General features: G+C 46.5%; 1 protein-coding gene across 1 annotated transcript in view; it reads right to left on the reverse strand.

Moving 5' to 3' along the window:
• The window catches only part of PEX14 (peroxisomal biogenesis factor 14), a 157483-nt gene extending 137417 nt beyond the window's left edge, over window positions 1–20066 (reverse strand). Inside the window, exon 1 of the mRNA XM_007980588.3 lies at window positions 19976–20066. Coding sequence (XP_007978779.1) covers window positions 19976–20011 — 36 coding nt within the window. The 5' untranslated portion in view covers window positions 20012–20066. The remainder of the gene's footprint in view (window positions 1–19975) is intronic.

The raw sequence follows: 20066 nt of genomic DNA on the forward strand, positions 1-20066 counted from the left end.
GGCCTAACATCTACTCTGACTACATCTCAGGTCTCAAGTGGCACCACATTCCCCACTTCTGCCCCCCACAGACGCACTGGCCTTTGCTTTCTGTCACTGCGCCTCTGCGCATGCGCTTCCTTCCCTTCCTTCCCTTTAATTCATCTTTCAGATCCAGCTAAGACACTTCCTCTGGGAAACATCCTTTCTCTGACATCCATGACTAGGTCAGATCTCCCTATGACACACTCACGTAGGACCACCTGCCTCTCCTGCAAGGACCTGAGCAGACCTGCAACTTTACATCTGTGTGACTATGGGGCTGAGGCCTGTCTCTCTCACCAGATGATAAACTCCACGTGTGCAGAAACTGCCTGTGTTTGCTTGTCACTGTATCCCCGGGGCCTAGGACAGTGCCAGGCACAGAGGAGGCCTTCAATAGAAATTTGTTGAATGAATGAATAAATGAACGAATGGACAACAAAAAACTGAACAATGGTGACAACTCAACTGAATGGATTATTTAGATTCTTCAGTTCATTCTCTTCCTGAGGGTTTCCTCCACTCCATTTGGTAGATACTAAGTGCTAACATTCACTTAGCTCTTTCCTTCTTTAATTTTCACAGTAAGTATATCAAATTACCGCTGATGAGGAAGCTGAGGCAGAAGAAGTTAAATAACTTGCCCATGATTACTCAGATAGTAACTGGTACTACAGAGATTTGAACACTTCTACCTAATCAAAATAAGCAAGTTTTGTTTAAACCACATTTTATTAAGCAACAACCTTAATGCTACCCCATAAATAATAATGTAGGTTATTTGACCAGACAAAACACACAAAAGCAAACAGCTTTAGTATTTAGGAAGCCCCATTCTGACTTAACCCAAAACTTTCTTCCTAAAATAAAACTAATCACTATGAATTGTTTTCACCAAGGAACCGCTCTTAAAATTAGTTCATCCCTTGAATAGCTAGTATTTACCAGAGGGAAGAACTTTAAACGGTGCGCAGTGCCAAATATGTCTCTGTCATCACATACCCTTTAGTATCTTTTAAATTGTAAGCCACGTAAATGAATTGTTTAAAAAATGCAATATTAAAAGTAAAAAAGAAAGCCTCCCTCTCATTCCAACCCTAAGGGACCCACACTGACACTGGTTCCTTGTATATTCTGCCAAGGATATTCAAAGCATATAAGAAGTATGGCCGGCAGAGCACGGTGGCTCATGCCTGTAATCCCAGCACTTCGGGAGGCTGAGGCGGGCGATCACTTGAGGCCAGAAGTTAGAGACCAGCCCGGCCAACATGGCAAAACCCCATCTCTACAAAAAAATGCAAAAATAAGCTGGGTGTGGAGGTGCATGCCTGTAGTCCCAGCTACTCGGGAGGCAGAGGCACAAGAATCGCTTGAACCCAGGAGACGGAGCTTACAGTGAGTGAGATCATGCCATTGCACTCCAGCCTGGGTGACAGAGTGAGACCCTGTCTCAAAAAAAAAAAAAAAAGGAAGCAGCAGCATAGCTAAGTGTAATGGCTCACACCTATAAACCCAGGGAGGCTACAATGGAAGGATCACTTAAAGCCAGGAGTTTGAGACCAGCATGGGCAACACAGCAAGATCCCATCTCTACAAAAAATTTAAAAATTAGCTTGGTGTGGTGGTGCATCCTGTAGTCCCAACTACTCAGGAGGCTGGGGAAGGAGGATTGCTTGATCCCAGGAGGCAGAGATTACAGTGAGCTATGATGGTGCCATTGTATTCCAGCTTGGTCAACAGAGTAAGATTCTGTCTCAAAAAGAAAAAAAGGATGCATGTGTATGCATAGTTCCTACCACGGAATTTGAAACAGCAACACTCCAAATTCCTCAAGTCGTGGCTTCCCAGAGCCATAGTCCCAGTTTGAAGGTGGGAATACAAATGTGAGCCACCACACCCAGCCTTTTTTAAAATTTTTTTAATCATGGACTACCCTGTTTTTTTAAACAGTACTACGTATTTTTTTTTAAATCTTCCACCATACTAGCTCTTTAAAAAATTAAAGCGGGCCAGGCAGAGTAACTCACACCTATAATCGCAGCACTTTGGGAGGTCGAGGCAGGCGGATCACCTGAGGTCAGGAGTTCACGACCAACCTGGCCAACATATGGCCAACATAGCAAAACCCCATCTCCAGCTGATTCTGGAAATCTTCACAGGGTAGTCCATGATTTAAAAAAAACAAGGCCAGGCATGGTGGTTCACACCAGCACTTTGGGAGGCCGAGGTGGGAGGATCACTTGGGCCCAGGAGTTCAAGACCAGCCTGAGCAACATGACAAAACCCTGTCTCTACTAAAAAACACAAAAATTAGCCAGGCATGGTGGCACATGCCTGTAAGTCCCAGCTACCCAGCAGGCTGAAGTGGGAGGATCAACTGAGTCCAGGAGGTTGAGGCTGTGGTGAGCTGTGATCACACCACTGCACTCCAGCCTGGGTAACAGAGTAAGACCCTGTCTCAAGGAAAAAAAAAAAAAAAAGGCTCAGAATCTACCCACAGGCATGTATTGTAACAATATAAGAAACAGATAGGCCGGGCGCGGTGGCTCAAGCCTGTAATCCCAGCACTTTGGGAGGCCGAGACGGGCGGATCACGAGGTCAGGAGATCGAGACCATCCTGGCTAACACGGTGAAACCCCGTCTCTACTAAAAATACAAAAAACTAGCCGGGCGAGGTGGCGGGCGCCTGTAGTCCCAGCTACTCGGGAGTCTTGAGGCAGGAGAATGGCGTAAACCCGGGAGGCGGAGCTTGCAGTGAGCTGAGATCCGGCCACTGCAGTCCAGCCCGGGCTACAGAGCAAGACTCCGTCTCAAAAAAAAAAAAAAAAAAAAAGAAACAGATAAAAGGCAATCCATGCCTGGGATCCTCAGAGGCCGGAATGGGGAGGGCAGGAAGGGAAGAAAGCAAAAGCAGAAAACTGTTTTAAAACACAAGTCAGGCAAAGACTACGGGGGCAGAGAGAGAAATGCTTTTCTTTTGGTAGAGACAAAGGTGCTCTCACTCCTGCTGCCAAGGCTCTGACCTTCCCCAACTGGAAGGCGTTCCCAGATCCTGACCTGCTGCCCAACAAAGAACAAGCTCACAAGCAGCTCACGGATTTGAGCAACTGGCAGAAGCTCCAGGTCTAGGAGTACCCATCCTGCTTCTGCCCAGTGACTGTGACTCCAGACATGTCCTAAGCTAGTCTGTGTAGTTTTCTGCTGGGAATAAGATTCAATCCCACCAATATCCTTTGAGATGCAGTGGCATGACAGAAAGTACACAAGCTGTGGCATTAAGAACTCAGTGAGGCCGGGTGCGGTGGCTCACGCTGTAATCCCAGCACTTTGGGAGGCCGAGGTGGGCGGATCACAAGGTCAGGAGATCGAGACCATCCTGGATAACACAGTGAAACCCCATCTCTACTAAAAATTAGCCGGGCGTGGTGGCAGCGCCTGTAGTCCCAGCTATTCAGGAGGCTGAGGAAGGAGAATGGCATGAACCCGGGAGGCGGAGCTTGCAGTGAGCCAACATCGCGCCACTGTACTCCCGCCTGGGCGCCAGAGCGAGACTCCATCTCAAAAAAAAAGAAAAAGAAAGAAAAAAGAACTCAGTGATTTGGGGGTACACTGCTCTACCTCTCTAAGCCTCAGTTTCCTCATCCATGGGAATAACGGGAATAATGCCACCACCTCACATTCAGGATTAGAGGAGATGATAAGTTATTTCATGTCACTCCTCTGCTCAAAGTCAGCTTCAGGTCATGATGGAGTAACAGGGAACAGATTTGCCCTCCCACTGTAAACAACTAGAAAACTAAGCCAAATAAATAAAACCACTGTGTGTACACATTGGACAGCAGGCAGTGCAGGACTATGATCCCTGAAAGCAGAGAAACAAATTACTTGAGCCCTAAAATCACTCTAGCTTCCTTCCAGGAGACACATTTCAGACCCGGGGGGTAGGGGGATCCCCAGCAGAGCATGCAGTCCACCTGAGTTCAAGAGACAGAGATGAGAGTTCAGGGAGGCCAAGGCAGCTGAAAGCTGCAGGACAGACTTCAAAAAGAAAGAGCTATGCAGAAAAAGTGCTCCAGAAATCTGCCTGGATGTTCTCTCAAGTCTTTGCTAAATACTAAAATGTGTGCCTGGATAGGGTGAAACTCCACAGTGATGAAGAAGCTATGAGCTGAACATCTTTTAGAACTCTGGGGAATCATGAGTCCCAAGCAGCCAGACTGGAGTGTCCTCACAGGGCATTCAGGAGAGACCTAGAAGGGCCACATCTTGGTAGGGGAGGTCAAACGATCCCTAGATTAAAGATTATCCAGACCCACTCTAACAAAGCTAAAAAACAGAACTCGAAATAATAAAACTAAACCATAAAAAACTGCCCAGAAGAACAAAGCTTTAAATACTCTTTAACGACCACGAAATCCAGAACCTCAACAATACTGAACTCACAATATCCAGCATCCAATCAAAAATTTCAACACATGGCCAGGCGCAGTAGCTCACGCCTATAATCCCAGCACTTATGGGAGGCCAGGGCGGGTGGATCACGAGGTCAAGAGATCGAGAACGTCCTGGCTAACACGGTGAAATCCCTTCTCTACTAAAAATACAAAAAAAAAAAATTAGCCAGGCATGGTGGCAGGCGCCTGTAGTCCCAGCTACTCAGGAGGCTGAGACAGGAGAATGCGGTGAACTCGGGAAACGGAGCTTGCAGTGAGCTGAGATCACGCCACTGCATTCCAGCCTGGGCAACAGAGTGAGATTCCATCTCAAAAAAAAAAAAAAAGAAAATAGAATTTCTAGACATGAAAAGTATAATATGTAAAATAAAAATTTCAGGCCGGGTGCAGTGGCTCATGCCCGTAATCCCAGCGTTTTGGGAGGGTGGACCACCTGAGGTCAGGAGTTCGAGACCAGCCTGGCCAATATAGTGAAACCCCATCTCCACTAAAAATACAAAAATTAGCCAAGCATGGTGGCAGGCGCCTGTAAACCCAGCTACTCAGGAGGCTGAGGCAGGAGATTCACTTTTACTCAGGAAGCAAAGGTTGCAGAGAGCCGAGATAGCTGAAATAAGGACAAATTCCTGGAGACAAAACATACCAAAACTGACTCTGGAAAAAATAAAAAAGTGTAATAGCCTCACGTCTATTTTTAAAACTAAATACATAATTTTAAAATATGTAAGTAAAAAAAGTAATAGGCCAGACACAGTGGCTGATGCCTGGAATCCCAATACTTCAGGAGGCTGAGGCAGGTAGATCACTTGAGGTCAGGAGTTCGAGACAAGCCTGGCCAAGGTGGTAAAACCCCATCTCAACTAAAAATACAAAACTTAGCCAGCCATGGTAACACATGCCTGTAATCCCAGCTACTCAGGAGACTGAGGCAGAAGAATCCCTTGAACCCAGGAGGGAGAGTTTGCAGTGAGCCGAGATCGAGCCATTGCACTCCAGCCTAGGCAACAGAGTTAGACTCCATCTTAAAAACAAAAAAAGTAGGCCAGGCACGGTAGCTCATGCCTGTAATCCTAGCACTTTGGGAGGCCAAGGTGGACGGATCACAAAGTAAAGAGACGGAGACCATCCTGGCCAACATGGTGAAATCCCGTCTCTACTAAAAATACAAAAATTAGCTTGGTGTGGTGGCACATGCCTGTAGTCCCAGATATTTGGGAGGCTGAGGCAGGAGAATCGCTTGAACCTGGCAGGTGGAGGTTGCAGTGAGCTGAGATCACGCCACTGCACTCCAGCCTGGCGATAGGGCAAGACTCTGTCTCAGAAAAAAAAAAAAGTAATAAAGTATACAATTAAAACTTAAAAAGAAAACTCTAGGCCCAGATGGCTTTACTGATGAATACTATCAAACATTTAAGGAAGAAATAATGACAATCTTATATAAACCGTTTCAAAGAATACAAAAAAAAACTGCCAAACTCACTCCATGAGGCCACTAGTATCTTGACATAAAAACTGAAGATTTTACACATCCACATACAAAAAACTATAGACCAATATCCCTCACAAACATAAATGTAAAAATCCTTAACAAAATACTATCAAGTCCAGCAATATATAAAAAGAATAATATATTAAGTAGAATTTATCCAAAGACTAAAAAATCGGTTTAGTATTTCAAAAATCAATCAACATAAATCACCATATTAATAAAAGAAAGGAAGAAAACAAAAGGACCAACTCAGTAGAGACAAAAAAGAGCACCTGACAACATTCAAAAATAATTTTTTTTTTTTAAGAGACAGTGTCTCAGGCCGGGCGCGGTGGCTCATACCTGTCATCCCAGCACTTTGGGAGGCTGAGGTGGGCAAATCACAAGGTCAGGAGTTCAAGACCAGCCTGACCAACATGGTGAAACACCATCTCTACTAAAAACACAAAAAAAATTAGCCAGGCTTGGTGGCAGGCGCCTGTAATCCCAGCCACTCAGGAGGCTGAGGCAGAGAATCGCTTGAACCTGGGAGGCAGAGGTTGCAGTGAGCCGAGATCGTACCACTGCACGCCAGCCTGGGTGACAGAGCAAGACTCCATCTCAAAAAAAAAGAGACAGAGTCTCCATCTTTCAGCCAGCCTGTAGTGCAGTAGTAGTGTGACACAGCTCACAGTAACCTAGAACTCCAGGGCTCAAGTCATCCTCCTGCCTCAGCCTCCCGAGTAGCTAGGACTCCAGGTATGTGCCACCATGTCAGACTCATTTTTAAAAATTTTGTATAGAGATAGGGCCTCACTATGTTGCCCAGGCTGGTCTCAAACTCCTGGCCTCAAGCAATCCTCCTGCTTTAGCCTCCCAAAATGCTGGGATTACAGGCGTGAGCCATTGTGCCTGCCCTCAAAACACATATGATTAAAAAACAAAACAAAACAAAACAAAACACAAACTCAGCCAACTAAAAATGAAAGTTGAATTTCTTCAGCTTGACAAAGACACCCACTACAAAATACCTGTTGCTAGCACTTAACTGTAGAAGACCAAAGATATCTCCCCCCAAATCAGGAACAAAGCAAGGACATCCACTTCCACTGTTCCTTTTAACATTACACTCAAAAGTCCCAGACAGTGCAATAAAGCAAGAAAAATTAAAAGCATATTAATGGGAAGGCAAGAAGCAAAGCTGTCTTTATTTGCAGACGATACCATCGTCTACAGAGAAATCACAAGGAATGTACAAAAAAGGTACTAGAGGCCGGGCGCGGTGGCTCACACCTGTAATCCCAGCAACTTTGGGAGGCTGGGGCTGGCAGATCACCTGAGGTCAGGAGTTCAAGACCAGCCTGGCTAACATGGTGAAACCCCGTCTCTACTAAAAATACAAAAAAATTAGCCAGGCGTGGTGGCGGGCACCTGTATTCCCAGCTACTAGGGAGTCTGAGACAGGAAAACTGCTTGAACCCAGGAGGCGGAGGTTTTCACTGAGCCAAGAGTGCACTACTGCACTCCAGCCTGGGTGACAGAGTGCAAGTGTGTCTCAAAAAAAAAAAAAAAAAAAAAAAAGGTTATAGAATTAAGAGTTAACAAGGTTGCAGATACAAGGACAATATATAAAATTCAATTTTATTTCTACATAGTAGCATTGAATAATTAAAAAATAAAATCCATAAATTTAACAGCATCCTAAAAACAAAAAATATTTAGGCTCGGCCCTGTGGTTCATGCTTATAATTCCAGCACTTTGGGAGGCAGAGGTAGGAGGGCTACCGAAGTCCAGAAGTTCAAGACTAGCCTGAGGAACACAGTGAGACCCCCTCTCTACAAAAATTCAAAAAAATAATTAGCTGGGCATGGTAGCATGCACCTGTAGTCTCAGCTACACGGGAGGCTTAGGCTGGAAGATCACTTGAGCCCAGGACTTGGAGATTACAGTGAGCTATGATCACACCACTGCACTCCAGCTTGGATGACAAAGAAAGACCCTGTCTCAAAAACACACACACACACACACACACACAAATAAATAACACTACACACTCACTAGAATGGCTAAAAACATTTAGACAGTTTCTTACAAAGCTAAACACACTTATTACATGACCCTACCATTCCACTCACAGGTTATTTCCCAAGAAAAATGAATAATATGTCCTCACAAACACTTACACATACACGAATACTCACAGTAGCCCAGAATTAGAAGCAATCCTGTGGCGAACAGACTCTAAGGTGACCCCACGATCCCCACCTCCTGGTATCCATGCCCCTGTGCTGTTCCTTCTCCTCAAATGTGGGCAGGATCTGTTACTTGCTTCTGGCCAACAGAATATGGCAAAGGTGACAGCATGTACGTGACTGCATTAATGTGGGTAAGATACATGGTGGTAATGTCCATTTTACTAACAGACTCTCCCTTTTGCTGGCTTTGAGGAAGCGAGTGGGAAGACTCATTTGGCAAAAAACTGAGGGCAGCCGTTGGCTGACAGTAACAAACTAAAGTCTCCAGTCTCATGGTCCATAAGGAACTGAATGCCACCAACAAGCCCACAAGCTAGGAAGCAGACCCCTCCCCAGTCAAGCCTTGTGTGCGACCACAGTCCCGACAGGTTTCTCAATAGTAGCCTGGTGAGACTCAGCCCAGCGGTTTCCTGACTCCTGACCCACAGAAACCATGAGATAATCAATGTGTGCTATGTTAAGCTACTAAATTTGTGGTAATACTGTTACTTGGGAATCAAAAACTACTACAAACGTCGATCAACTGGTGAAGTGATCAACAAATTGAGGTACAACCATCCATACAATGGAATACTACTCAGTAGTAAAAAGTAATTCATGGCCAGGCCCAGTGGCTCACGCCTGTAATACCAACATGGGGAGGCCAAGGCAGATGGATCACCTGAGGTCAGGAGTTGAAGACCAGCCTGACCAACACAGTGAAACCCCGTCTCTACTAAATAAAAAAAAATCGGCTGGGCGCAGTGGCTCACACATGTAATCCCAGCACTTTGGGAGGCCAAGGTGGGCAAAGCATTTGAGGTCAGGGGTTCAAGACCACCCTGGCCAACACGGTGAACCCTTGTCTCTACTAAAAATTCAAAAAATTAGCCAATTAGCCAGCTATGGTGGTGGGTGTCTGTAATCCCAGCTACTGGAAAGCTGAGGCAGGAGAATCTCTTTTTTTTTTTTTTTTTTGAGACGGAGTTTCACTCTTGTTGCTCAGGCTGGAGTGCAATGGCACAATCTCGGCTCACTGCAACCTCCGCCTCCCAGGTTCAAGTAATTCTCCTGCCTCAGCCTCCCTAGTAGCTGGGATTATAGGCATGTGCCACCACGCCAGGCCAATTTTGTATTTTTAGTAAAGACAGGGTTTCTCCACGTTGGTCAGGCTTGTCTTGAACTCCCAACCTCAGGTGATCCACCTGCCTAGGCCTCCCAAAGTGCTGGTATTACAGGCGTGAGTCACCAGGACCAGCCAGGAGAATCTCTTGAACCCGGGAGGCAGGGGTTGCAGTGAGCCAAGATTGCACCACTTCACTCTAACCTGGGCAGCAAGAGCGAAATACCACCTCAAAAAAAAAAAAAAAGGTAATCCATCACTGATAATTACTGATATATACAATATTATGAATAAATTTCACAAACATTATTCTGAGCCAAAAAAGACGTAAAAGAAGGCCGGGTTGGCCAGGCGCGGTGGCTCAAGTCTGTAATCCCAGCACTTTGGGAGGCCGAGACGGGCGGATCACGAGGTCAGGAGATCGAGACCATCCTGGCTAACACGGTGAAACCCCGTCTCTACTAAAAAAAATACAAAAAACTAGCCGGGCGAGGTGGCGGGCGCCTGTAGTCCCAGCTACTCCGGAGGCTGAGCCAGGAGAATGGCGAAAATCCGGGAGGCGGAGCTTGCAGTGAGCTGAGATCCGGTCACTGCACTCCAGCCTGGGCGACAGAGCGAGAGTCCGTCTCAAAAAAAAAAAAAAAAAAAAAAAAAAAAAGAGAAGGCCGGGCGTGGTGGCTCACGCTTGTAATCTCAGCACTTTGGGAGGCCAAGGCGGGCGGATCACAAGGTCAGGAGATCGAAACCATCCTGGCTAACATGGTGAAACCCCGTCTCTACTAAAAATGCAAAAAATTAGCCAGGTGAGATGGCGGGCGCCTGTAGTCCCAGCTACTCTGGAGGCTGAGGTAGGAGAATGGCGTGAACCCAGGAGACGGAGCTTGCAGTGAGCCGAGATTGCGCCACTGCACTCCAGCCTGGGCGACACAGCGAGCCTCCGTCTCAAAAAAAAAAAAAAAAAAAAAAAAAAAAAAAAAGACAAAAGAGGTTGGGCGGGGTGGCTCACACCTGTAATCCCAGCACTTTAGGAGGCCGAGACGGGCGGATGACGAGGTCAGGATATCGAGACCATCCTGGCGAACACAGTGAAACCCCGTCTCTACTAAAAATACAAAAAAATTAGCCGGGCGTGGTGGCGGGCGCCTGTAGTCCCAGCTTCTAGGGAGGCTGAGGCAGGAGGATGGCATGAACCCGGGAGGCGGTGGAGCTTGCAGTGAGCGAAGATCGCGCCACTGCACTCCAGCCTGGGCAACAGAGCGAGACTCCATCTCAAAAAAAAAAAAGACATAAAAGACAACATAATGAATTCATCCATATGAAATTCTAGGAGGGACAAATATAATCTATAGTAATAGAAAACAGTTCAGATTTCCTAGGATCACAGGCAAGGATTCACTGGGAAGGGGTGTAAGGGAACATTTAGGGATACTGAAACTGTTGATCTTGCTTGTGGCAGTGTTGGTTACACAGGTTTAGGGGCAGTAGTGGTTACATAGGTATACACAATTTGTCAAAACTCAAACTGATCACAACACACCTATTCGAATTCCACAGTAAAGTTTAGGCCATAAGACTTTGTCAGTCAATAAAATATTAAATCTAAAATACTGACAAAAACTTGGCTAGGCTGGGCGCAATGGCTCATGCCTGTAATCCCAGCACTTTGGTAGGCCAAGACGGGCAGATCATGAGGTCAGGAGATCGAGGCCATCCTGGCCAACATAGTGAAACCCCGTCTCTACTAAAATACAAAAAGTTAGCCAGGCGTGGTGGTGCACACCTGTAGTCCCAGCTACTCCAGAGGCTCAAGCAGGACAATCACTTGAACCTGGGAGGCGGAGATTGCGGTGAGCCGAGATCACACCACTGCACTCCAGCCTGGAGACAGAGCAAGACTCCATCTCAAAAAAAAAAAAAAAAAAAAAAACTTGGCCAGGTTCACATCTGTAATCCTAGCACTTTGGGAAGCCAAGACAGGAGGATTGCTTGAGCCCAAGAGGTCAAGACTGCAGTGAGCCATGACTGTGCCACTGCACTCTAGCCAGGGTGACACAGTGAGACCCTGTCTCAAAAATTTAAAAAAATACTAGCAAAGTTGCAAAGAAAGCAACTAGTTTAGCAAGTTACCTTTATGATGGAGAAATATGATAGACACCACCTTAACCAAGCAATCAAACTTAATCTTCAACAATGGGACACGTTCCTCCAGATGTGATACACAGATAGACACAATGTCACTTATTTAATATTCTCACAAAAGAATGTTTAACCTGGATCTAAACATAAGGGAACAAATCAGACAAATCCAGATGGTGGAACATTTCACAAAACAAGTAGTCCAGATTTTCCAAACATGTCAATACTATAAAAAATAAAAAATGTAGATGAACTCACCAGAAATGCACATATTATATTCACAAAAAGACATGTACAGGTATTTTCACAGCAGTAGTATTTGTAATGACCCCAAAAGTGAAACAATCTAATGTCCATTAAAAGTAAAATGGCTCAGGCCAGGCACGGTGGCTGACACCTGTAATCCCAGCACTTTGGGAGGATGAGGCAGGTGGATTATGAGGTCAAGAGATCGAGACCATCCTGGCCAACATCGAAAAAACCCATTTCTACTAAAAATACAAAAATTAGCTGGGCATGGTGGCACACACCCGTGGTCCTAGCTACTTGGGAGGCTGAGGCAGAATCACCTGAACCCGGGAGGCAGAGGTTGCAATGAGCTGAGATTGCGCCATTGCACTCCAGCCTGGCGACAGAGCGAGACTCCATCTCAAAAAAAAAAAAGTGGATAGGCCACCCACAGTGGCTCAGGCCTATAATCCCACCACTTTGGGAGGCCAAGGCAGGCAGATCATTTGAGGTCAGGAGTTCGAGACCAGCCTGGCCAACGTGGTGAAACCCCACCACTACTAAAAACACAAAAATCAGCCAGGCATAGTGGCAGGTGCCTACAATCCCAACTACTCGGGAGGCTGAGGCAGAAGAATCACTTGAACCTGGGAGGCAGAGGTTGCAGTGAGTCAAGATCGTGCCACTGCACTCCAGCCTGGGTGATAGAGCAAGACTCAGTCTCAAAAAAAAAAAAAAAGAAGGCCGGGCGCGGTGGCTCATGCCTGTAATCCCAGCACTTTGGGAGGCCGAGGCGGGCGGATCACAAGGTCGGGAGATCGAGACCATGGTGAAACCCCGTCTCTACTAAAAATAGAAAAAATTAGCCGGGCGCAGTGGTGGGCGCCTGTAGTCCCAGCTACTCGGGAGGCTGAGGCAGGAGAATGGCGTGAACCCGGGAGGCGGAGCTTGCAGTGAGCCGAGATTGCGCCATTGCACTCCAGCCTGGGCGACAGAGCGAGACTCCGTCTCAAAAAAAAAAAAAAAAAAAAAAAAGAAAAAGAAAAAAAAAGTAGAATGGTGGCCAGGTGTGGTCACTCACACTGGTAATCTCAGCACTTTGGGAGGCCCAGGCAGGCAGATTGCTTGAGCTCAAGAGTTTAAGACTAGCCTGGGCAACATGGTAAAACCCTGTCTCTACAAAAACTACAAAAATAATTAGCCAGGTGTGGTGGCATGCGCCTGTGGTCCCAGCTACCAGAGGAGCTGAGGTAGGGGATGGCTTAAGCTTGGGAAGCAGAGTTTGCAATGAGCCGAAATCGTACCACTGCACTTCAGGCTGGGCAACAGAGCCAGATATTGTCTCAAAAAAAAAAAAAAAAAAGAGTAGAATGGTTAATAACAAATAGCCAAACACATTCATACAATGTTATAACTATATAAAGTCGTGATAATAAACTCGCTGTTCTTCACCATGAATGAATCTCAAAAATATATGTTAAGTAAAAGCAGCCTGGGAAACTAAGGCAGGAGGCTCGCTTGAGGTCAGGAGTTCGAGACCAGCCTGGGCAACACAGCGAGACCTGACCTCTACAAAAAATAAATAGCTGGGCATCATAGTGCACGACTATAGTCCCAGCTACTCGGGAGGCTGAGGCTGGAAGATCACTTGAATCCAGGAGGTCAAGGCTACAGTGAGCTGTGATAACACCTCTCCACTCCAGACTGGATGACAGAGTAAGACCCTGTCTCAAAAAAAAAAAAAAAAAAAAAGTTTAAGGTTGGGCATGGTGGCTCCCAGCACTGTGGGAAGCCAAGGTGGGTGGATCACTTGAGGTCAGGGGTTCAAGACCATCCTGGCGCCAGGCATGGTGGTGGGCACCTGCAATTCCAGCTACTTGGGAAGCTGAGACAGGAGAATCTCTTGAACCCAGGAGGCGGAGGTTGTAGTGAGCCAAGATTGCACCACTGCAAGACAGAGCAAGACTCCATCTCAAACAAAAAAAAAAGAAAGAAAGAAACTAAAGAAACAAATCAATGCAAACTCTGTTGCTTCACTAGATCCTGATCTGTTTTAAGTGTGAAAATTTGAGTGCAGATTCTGTTTTAAATAATATTATTTATCAACACTTAAATTTCTTCTGTGATAATGGTATTGTGATTATATAGGGGAATAATAACCTTACTCTTATGAGAGACAAGGTGAAATATTTTAGGATGAAAAATCCTTGATGTCTGTAACTTACTAGAAATCCTTCCCCCCTCCAAAAAAAAAATATGTATGTATGGATGGATGGATGGATAGATAGATAGATAGATAGATAGATAGATAGATAGATAGATACTGACATAAGCAAATTCAGCAAAATGTGAACAGCGCATCTTGGTGAAGTTTTTATGGGAATTTTACAGAAGTTCTCAGTATTACCCTTCCAACTTTTCTCTATGTGAGAAATTTTTCAAAATAAAAAGTTGAGGCCGGGTGCAAGGCTCACACCTGTAATCCCAACACTGTGGGAGGCCGAGGCAGGTGGATCACCTGAGGTCCGGAGTTCAAGACTAGCCTGGCCAACATGGCGAAACCCCGTCTCTACTGAAAATACAAAAAAATTAGCTGGGTGTGGTGGCAGGTACCTATAGTCCCAGCTACTCAGGAGGCTGAGACAGGAGAATCACTTGAACCCAGGAGGCAGAGGTTGCAGTGAGCCGAGATTGTGCCACTGTACTCCAGATCGGGAGACAGAACAAGACTCCATCTCAAAAAAAAAAAAGTTAGCCAAGCATGGTGGCACGCACCTGTAGTCCCAGCTACTCAGGAGGCTGAGGCAGGAGAACCTCTTGAACCCGGGAGGCTGAGGGTGCAGTGAGCCAAGATTGAGTTACTGCACTCCAGCCTGGGCAATAGAGGGAAGGGAGACTCCGTCTCAAAAAAAAAAAAAAGAAAAAAAAAGTTGAGAGGGCAAATACCTTGTCTGACCTACTGTTATTCAAGAGTTCAACAGACTCTCAGAACTACATGTAAAGACTGGGAGAAGGAAACTAACTCTGGGCACTTACCATGCAGCAGGTGCTCTTCACAGCTGTGATCTCAGTCAACATTAAAAGGGTAATTATTTTTTATTTTATTTATTTTTTTAAGCAATAGGGTTTCACCCTGTTGCCGAGGCTGGAGTACAGTGGTTTATTCACATATGTGATCATCGTGCACTATAGACTCCAACTCCTGGGCTCAAGCAATCCTCCAGCCTCAGCCTCCTGAGTAGCTGGAACTACAGACACGCACCACCACACCCGGCTTTAGGGTAACTATTATTGCTCTCGTTTTACAGAGGAGAAAACATACTCAGAAATGTGGAGTGATAAGTCCAATAGTTGTGAGTGATGAAGTTCCACCAAAACCTGCCAGGATGTGAAGCCATGCTCGCTCTTCCACTCTTTCACTCTGCTCTTCTCCCTGCCTGCTTCTGTAGCCTCTCAATGCAAAATTTACCGTACTCAGTGAACCTCTACAGATAGGAAATCTACCTTCGACAGTAATACTCAATACTCAGTAACAGTGAAGTAATCAGACTGAACCATGCCTCTGTTGTTCAGCGAAGGAAGAAAAGCTAGTAGGAAAGTTGGGAAATAGAGATAACGTTTCTCATTCCTACCGGCTCTAACATGTACACACCAGAAAGGACTTCCATGAGAGATCAGCCATACTGGCTGGGCGTGGTGGCTCATGCTTATAATCTCAGCACTTTCTCTCTCTCTCTCTCTCTCTCTCTCTTTTTTTTTTCCCCCAAACAGGGTCTTGCTCTCTCACCCAGGCTGGAGTGCAGTGGCACAATCACCGTTCACTGCAGCCTCAACCTCCCAGGCCCAAGTGATGCTCTCGCCTCAGCCTCCTATGTAGCTGGGACCACAGGCAAGTGCTACCATGCCTGGCTAATTTTTAAATGTTCTTAGGAATGAGGTCTCCCTGTATTGCAAAGGCTGGTCTCAAACTCCTGGCCTCAAGCAATCCTCCCACCTCAGCCTCCCCAAGTGCTGAGATTACAGGTATGAGCCATCACGCCCAGCCAGGAACTCACCACTACAAAAACTGTTTTAAAAATACATTAGCCAGGCATGATGGTGTGCACCTATAGATCCAGTTACTCAGGAGGCTGAGACGAAAGGATTGCCTGAGCCCAGACAGGCAAAGATGCAGTGAGCCATGATCACACCACCGCACTCTGGTGACAGAGTTAGACCCTGTCTCAATCAATAGATCAACCACGTAAAACAGAGCAATGTGGGGAACACAGAACAAAGGAAGCAATAAATGAAATTCCAACAAATCGCCTTGAAGATAGACTAAAAAGACCATACCATTATGAAAAAGTATGTTCCTGGGGGAGGGGGGGAAGGATGGCATTGGGAGTTATACCTGATGTCAATGACGAGTTGATGGGTGCTGACGAGTTGATGGGTGCAGCACACTAACACGGCACAAGTATACACATGTAACAAACCTGCACGTTGTGCACATGTACCCTAGAACTTAAAGTATAATAAAAAAAAAAAGAAAAAGTATGTTCCTGAAATGCAAAAGTAATGAAGGACAGCTAGCATAAACACTAGCATTCAGGGCATTCCTTGAAATTTGAAGGAATTACTTCTGAATAAAAGAACTTTACTAGACAAGTAGTCAACACATGAAAAATGATACCCCAAAAGATGTTGTAATAGAACTTGAGGAAAGTTTAGATCCATTAGTGAGTGAAAATTCAGAACTTATTAAATTGAATAATAATAATAGACAACACACTGTTTCAGGCACTGTTCTGGCACTTTTACATAAATAACTCATTTAGGGCCAGGTGCAGTGGCTCACGCCTGTAATCCCAAGCACTTTGGGAGGCTGAGGCGGGTGGATTACCTGAGGTGAGGAGTTCGAGACCAGCCTGTCCAATATGGTGAAACCCATCTTTACTTAAAAAAAAAAAATACAGGCCGGGCGCAGTGGCTCACGCCTGTAATCCCAGCACTTTGGGAGGCCGAGGCGGGCGGATCACGAGGTCAGGAGATCGAGACCACAGTGAAACCCCGTCTCTACTAAAAATACAAAAAATTAGCCAGGCGTGGTGGCGGTGCCTGTAGTCCTAGCTACTCGGGAGGCTGAGGCAGGAGAATGGCATGAACCCGGGAGACGGAGCTTGTAGTGAACAGAGATCCTGCCACTGCACTCCAGCCTGGGCAACAGAGCGAGACTCTGTCTCAAAAAAAAAAAAAAATACAAAAATTAGCCAGGCATGGTGGTGCATACCTGTAGTCCCAGCTACTTGGGAGGCTGAAGCAGGAGAATCACTTGAACACAGGAGGGAGAGGTTGCAGTGAGCCAAGATCGTGCCACTGCACTCCAGCCTGGGCAACAGAGTGAGACTCGGTCTCAAACATAAATAAATAAATAGATAACTCATTTGGCCCTCAGAGCAACTCTATGAGATTGGTCCTAGTATTTTCCCTGTTTAACACATGGAGAAATTAAGTCCAGAAAAATTAAGTAGACCTGTCCAAGATCACATTGCTGGTAAGTTAGTGGAGTTAGGATTCCAAGCCAGAGGGTCTGGATTTAGAGCCTGTACTTGTAACAACTATTCTACACTGCCTCTCAAGGGAAGAGAAGGTTATTCACCTTTAATCGTTAGAAACCAGAGACCGATATGACAAGGCTAACGAACAAACTTCCTGTGAGAGACAGAATACTGGCTCAGCCCCACGGTTCTAACCCTACACAACAAACCAGGTGTGGGGGAATTAAACAATCCTTTCAATCCTATACTGCTTTAATCGGAGAAATGGGAAACTGGATTGATCAAGACTTGAAAATGAAACAAACAGTTGCTGAAGAGTATTGGTTCATTCAAAAAGTGTGCATTTGCTACTTGTTAGATAGCGATAGAATCTGGTATGAAAAGTTCAAGCTTTGGCTGGGCGCGGTGGCTCACGCCTGTAATCCCAGCACTTTGGGAGGCCAAGGTGGGTGGATCACGAGGTCAGGAGATCGAGACCATCCTGGCTAACATGGTGAAACCCCGTCTCTACTAAATATATAAAAAATTAGCCAGGCATGCTGGCGGGCACCTGTAGTCCCAGCTACTCGGGAGGCTGAGGTAGGAGAATGGCATGAACCCAGGAGACAGAGGTTGCAGTGAGCTGAGATCGCACCACTGCACTCCAGCCTGGGCGACAGACCGAGACTGCGTCTCAAAAAAAAAAAAAAAAAAAGTTCAAGTTTTTCCCCCAGGCTGCTGGCATGTTCTGTTGCAATCCTACCTCTACCAGCTTTGGAAAGCAGGGCAAAGAAGAAGTAGAGCTGAAAATCAAGTAAGTGATGGCCATGCCCCCTTAAAGGACCTTAGATCCTTTTCTGTTAAATACATATACAGAGAAGGCAAACTTGCAAAACCAAAAGAGTCCTTGGGCATGACAATGGCTCCAAGTGGCAAGATTTTTAGTACTGTTTACAGCACGGGCAAATTAAATGTCCTGTAAGAATCAGGAACAGAGCCGAGCATGGTGGCTCACGCATACAATCTCAGCACTTTGGGAGGCTGAGGTGGGCAGATCACTTGAAGTCAGGAGTTCAAGACCAGCCTGGCCAACATGGTGAAACCCATCTCCACTAAAAATACAAAAATTAGTCAGGTGTGGTGGCAGGCACCTGTAGTCCCAGCTACTCGGGAGGCTGAGGCAGGAGAATAGCTCGAACCCAGGAGGCAGAGGTTCCAGTGAGCTGAAATTGCGCCAATGCACTCCAGCATGGGTGACAGAGAGAAACTCCATCTCAAAAAAGAAAAAAGAATCAGGAACTGAGGACATCCTTCAATCCCAGCCTGTGGGCATTCCTAACACAAAACAATTCCGAGAAATCCAGACCCCAAGATGCCTCAGTATTTCACCATCTAAATGTGGTAAGGCAAGAAAGGAGAGGCCCTCCTCGAAAGACACTTGCCAAACTCCAGAACCCTGACGGTGAGAAGGCCAGAATCAGTCCTTGTTATTTCCCATGTTTTACAATCAAGACATCATCTTCCTGAATCATTCACACTGCTAATAGAAGCTGGTATGGGGGAACACACCAACTCCTTTAAGTGCAATTCCTGTAACAGATACGCAGAATAAGACAGTAAGAAACACTAAGCGGTGGTCTTCTACCTCTAAAGGATGTGAAATACTAGTAAGTTGCTGAAAACTCTTAGACGTGTTTCAAGGAGGTGGGAGAGGAGGAATGAGGCCCCAAGTTGAAACTATTTATCTCTTCCTCATTCTAAACCTAACTAAACTCAAAAATATATGGAAGACTAGTGGAGTCACACAGGTACAATACAGGCTCAACAGGGCACACGATTTGGAGCATGTCACAAAACCTTAGTATTCATTTCTGTGAAATGGAGGTTAACAGCCTGCACTTCATAAACGTTGTAGTGAACACTAAACGAGATAACAGATGTAATTTGTCCTCAACATGACAGCACATACCCAGTTAAATGTAAGATCTCTCTTAGCCCTTTTCTCCTCACCTCATCCCACCCCACCCCACCTTTGGACTATAAACCCCTTCGGAGGCCTTATCATCCACTGCCTCCCTACCGCAGAGGCACAGGCGTCAACACTGGTCCCTATTGTCCCCTTATTGGAGTGGGATTTGTCTGAATCTGCAGGTGAAAAGCTAGAGCGGAGCCCTCGGCCAACAAAACCAAACCCAGGGAAGCGAGGATGGGTCCTCAGCCAAAAGCTTGGTGGCGTCTGTTATTCACAGTGCGTCCCTTTCCTATCAACGCACTGCGAGGGCTCGACTATATTATTTCTGACTCTCCAACTTGACGAGAAAAGCGCAAAGGTGACTACAGATGAAGAGGCTGGCAGCCACTCCAGGAGGCTGAGGCCGTGAGGGAGTGGGAACCCTGATGGAATCAGGCCCCTCCCCGGAGGGGACAGCCGGGAACGATCTATCCTCTCCTTCTCAAGCCCTCGCAGCTCAAGGCTGAGGACTTCCCAAAGGTCCCGCCACCCTCCCCGCCAAGCTCAAGTGGGACCAGAGGTGCTGGCAAGCAGGAAGTTGGGACCCGGGGGCAAGGCCAAGCACCAGAGCCCGGGCTCCGGAATGTGGTCAAAGAGGGGTCACCGGGGGAGGGGCCGGGCGGGGAGGACCTGGGGAGGGGCGGGGCTCGGGAGGGGGCAAGAGGTCAGGGTCCCCAGCCTCGGAGACTCGGGGTCCCTACCCGGCTCCCAGCCGTATGCTGAGCGCCCCCTCCAGCCGGGGTCTCCGCCGCACAGCGGAGCAGTCCCACTCCCCTTACCTGGCTCGGCTGCTCTGCCTGCTCCGAAGACGCCATCTTTCTGAGGCCTGACTAATCAACCGCCGCAGGGCGAGGTTTCTCCCAGGCGCCC

This window comes from Chlorocebus sabaeus, chromosome 20, assembly GCF_047675955.1.
Source record: "Chlorocebus sabaeus isolate Y175 chromosome 20, mChlSab1.0.hap1, whole genome shotgun sequence".
In the NCBI taxonomy this organism is placed as follows: domain Eukaryota; kingdom Metazoa; phylum Chordata; class Mammalia; order Primates; family Cercopithecidae; genus Chlorocebus; species Chlorocebus sabaeus.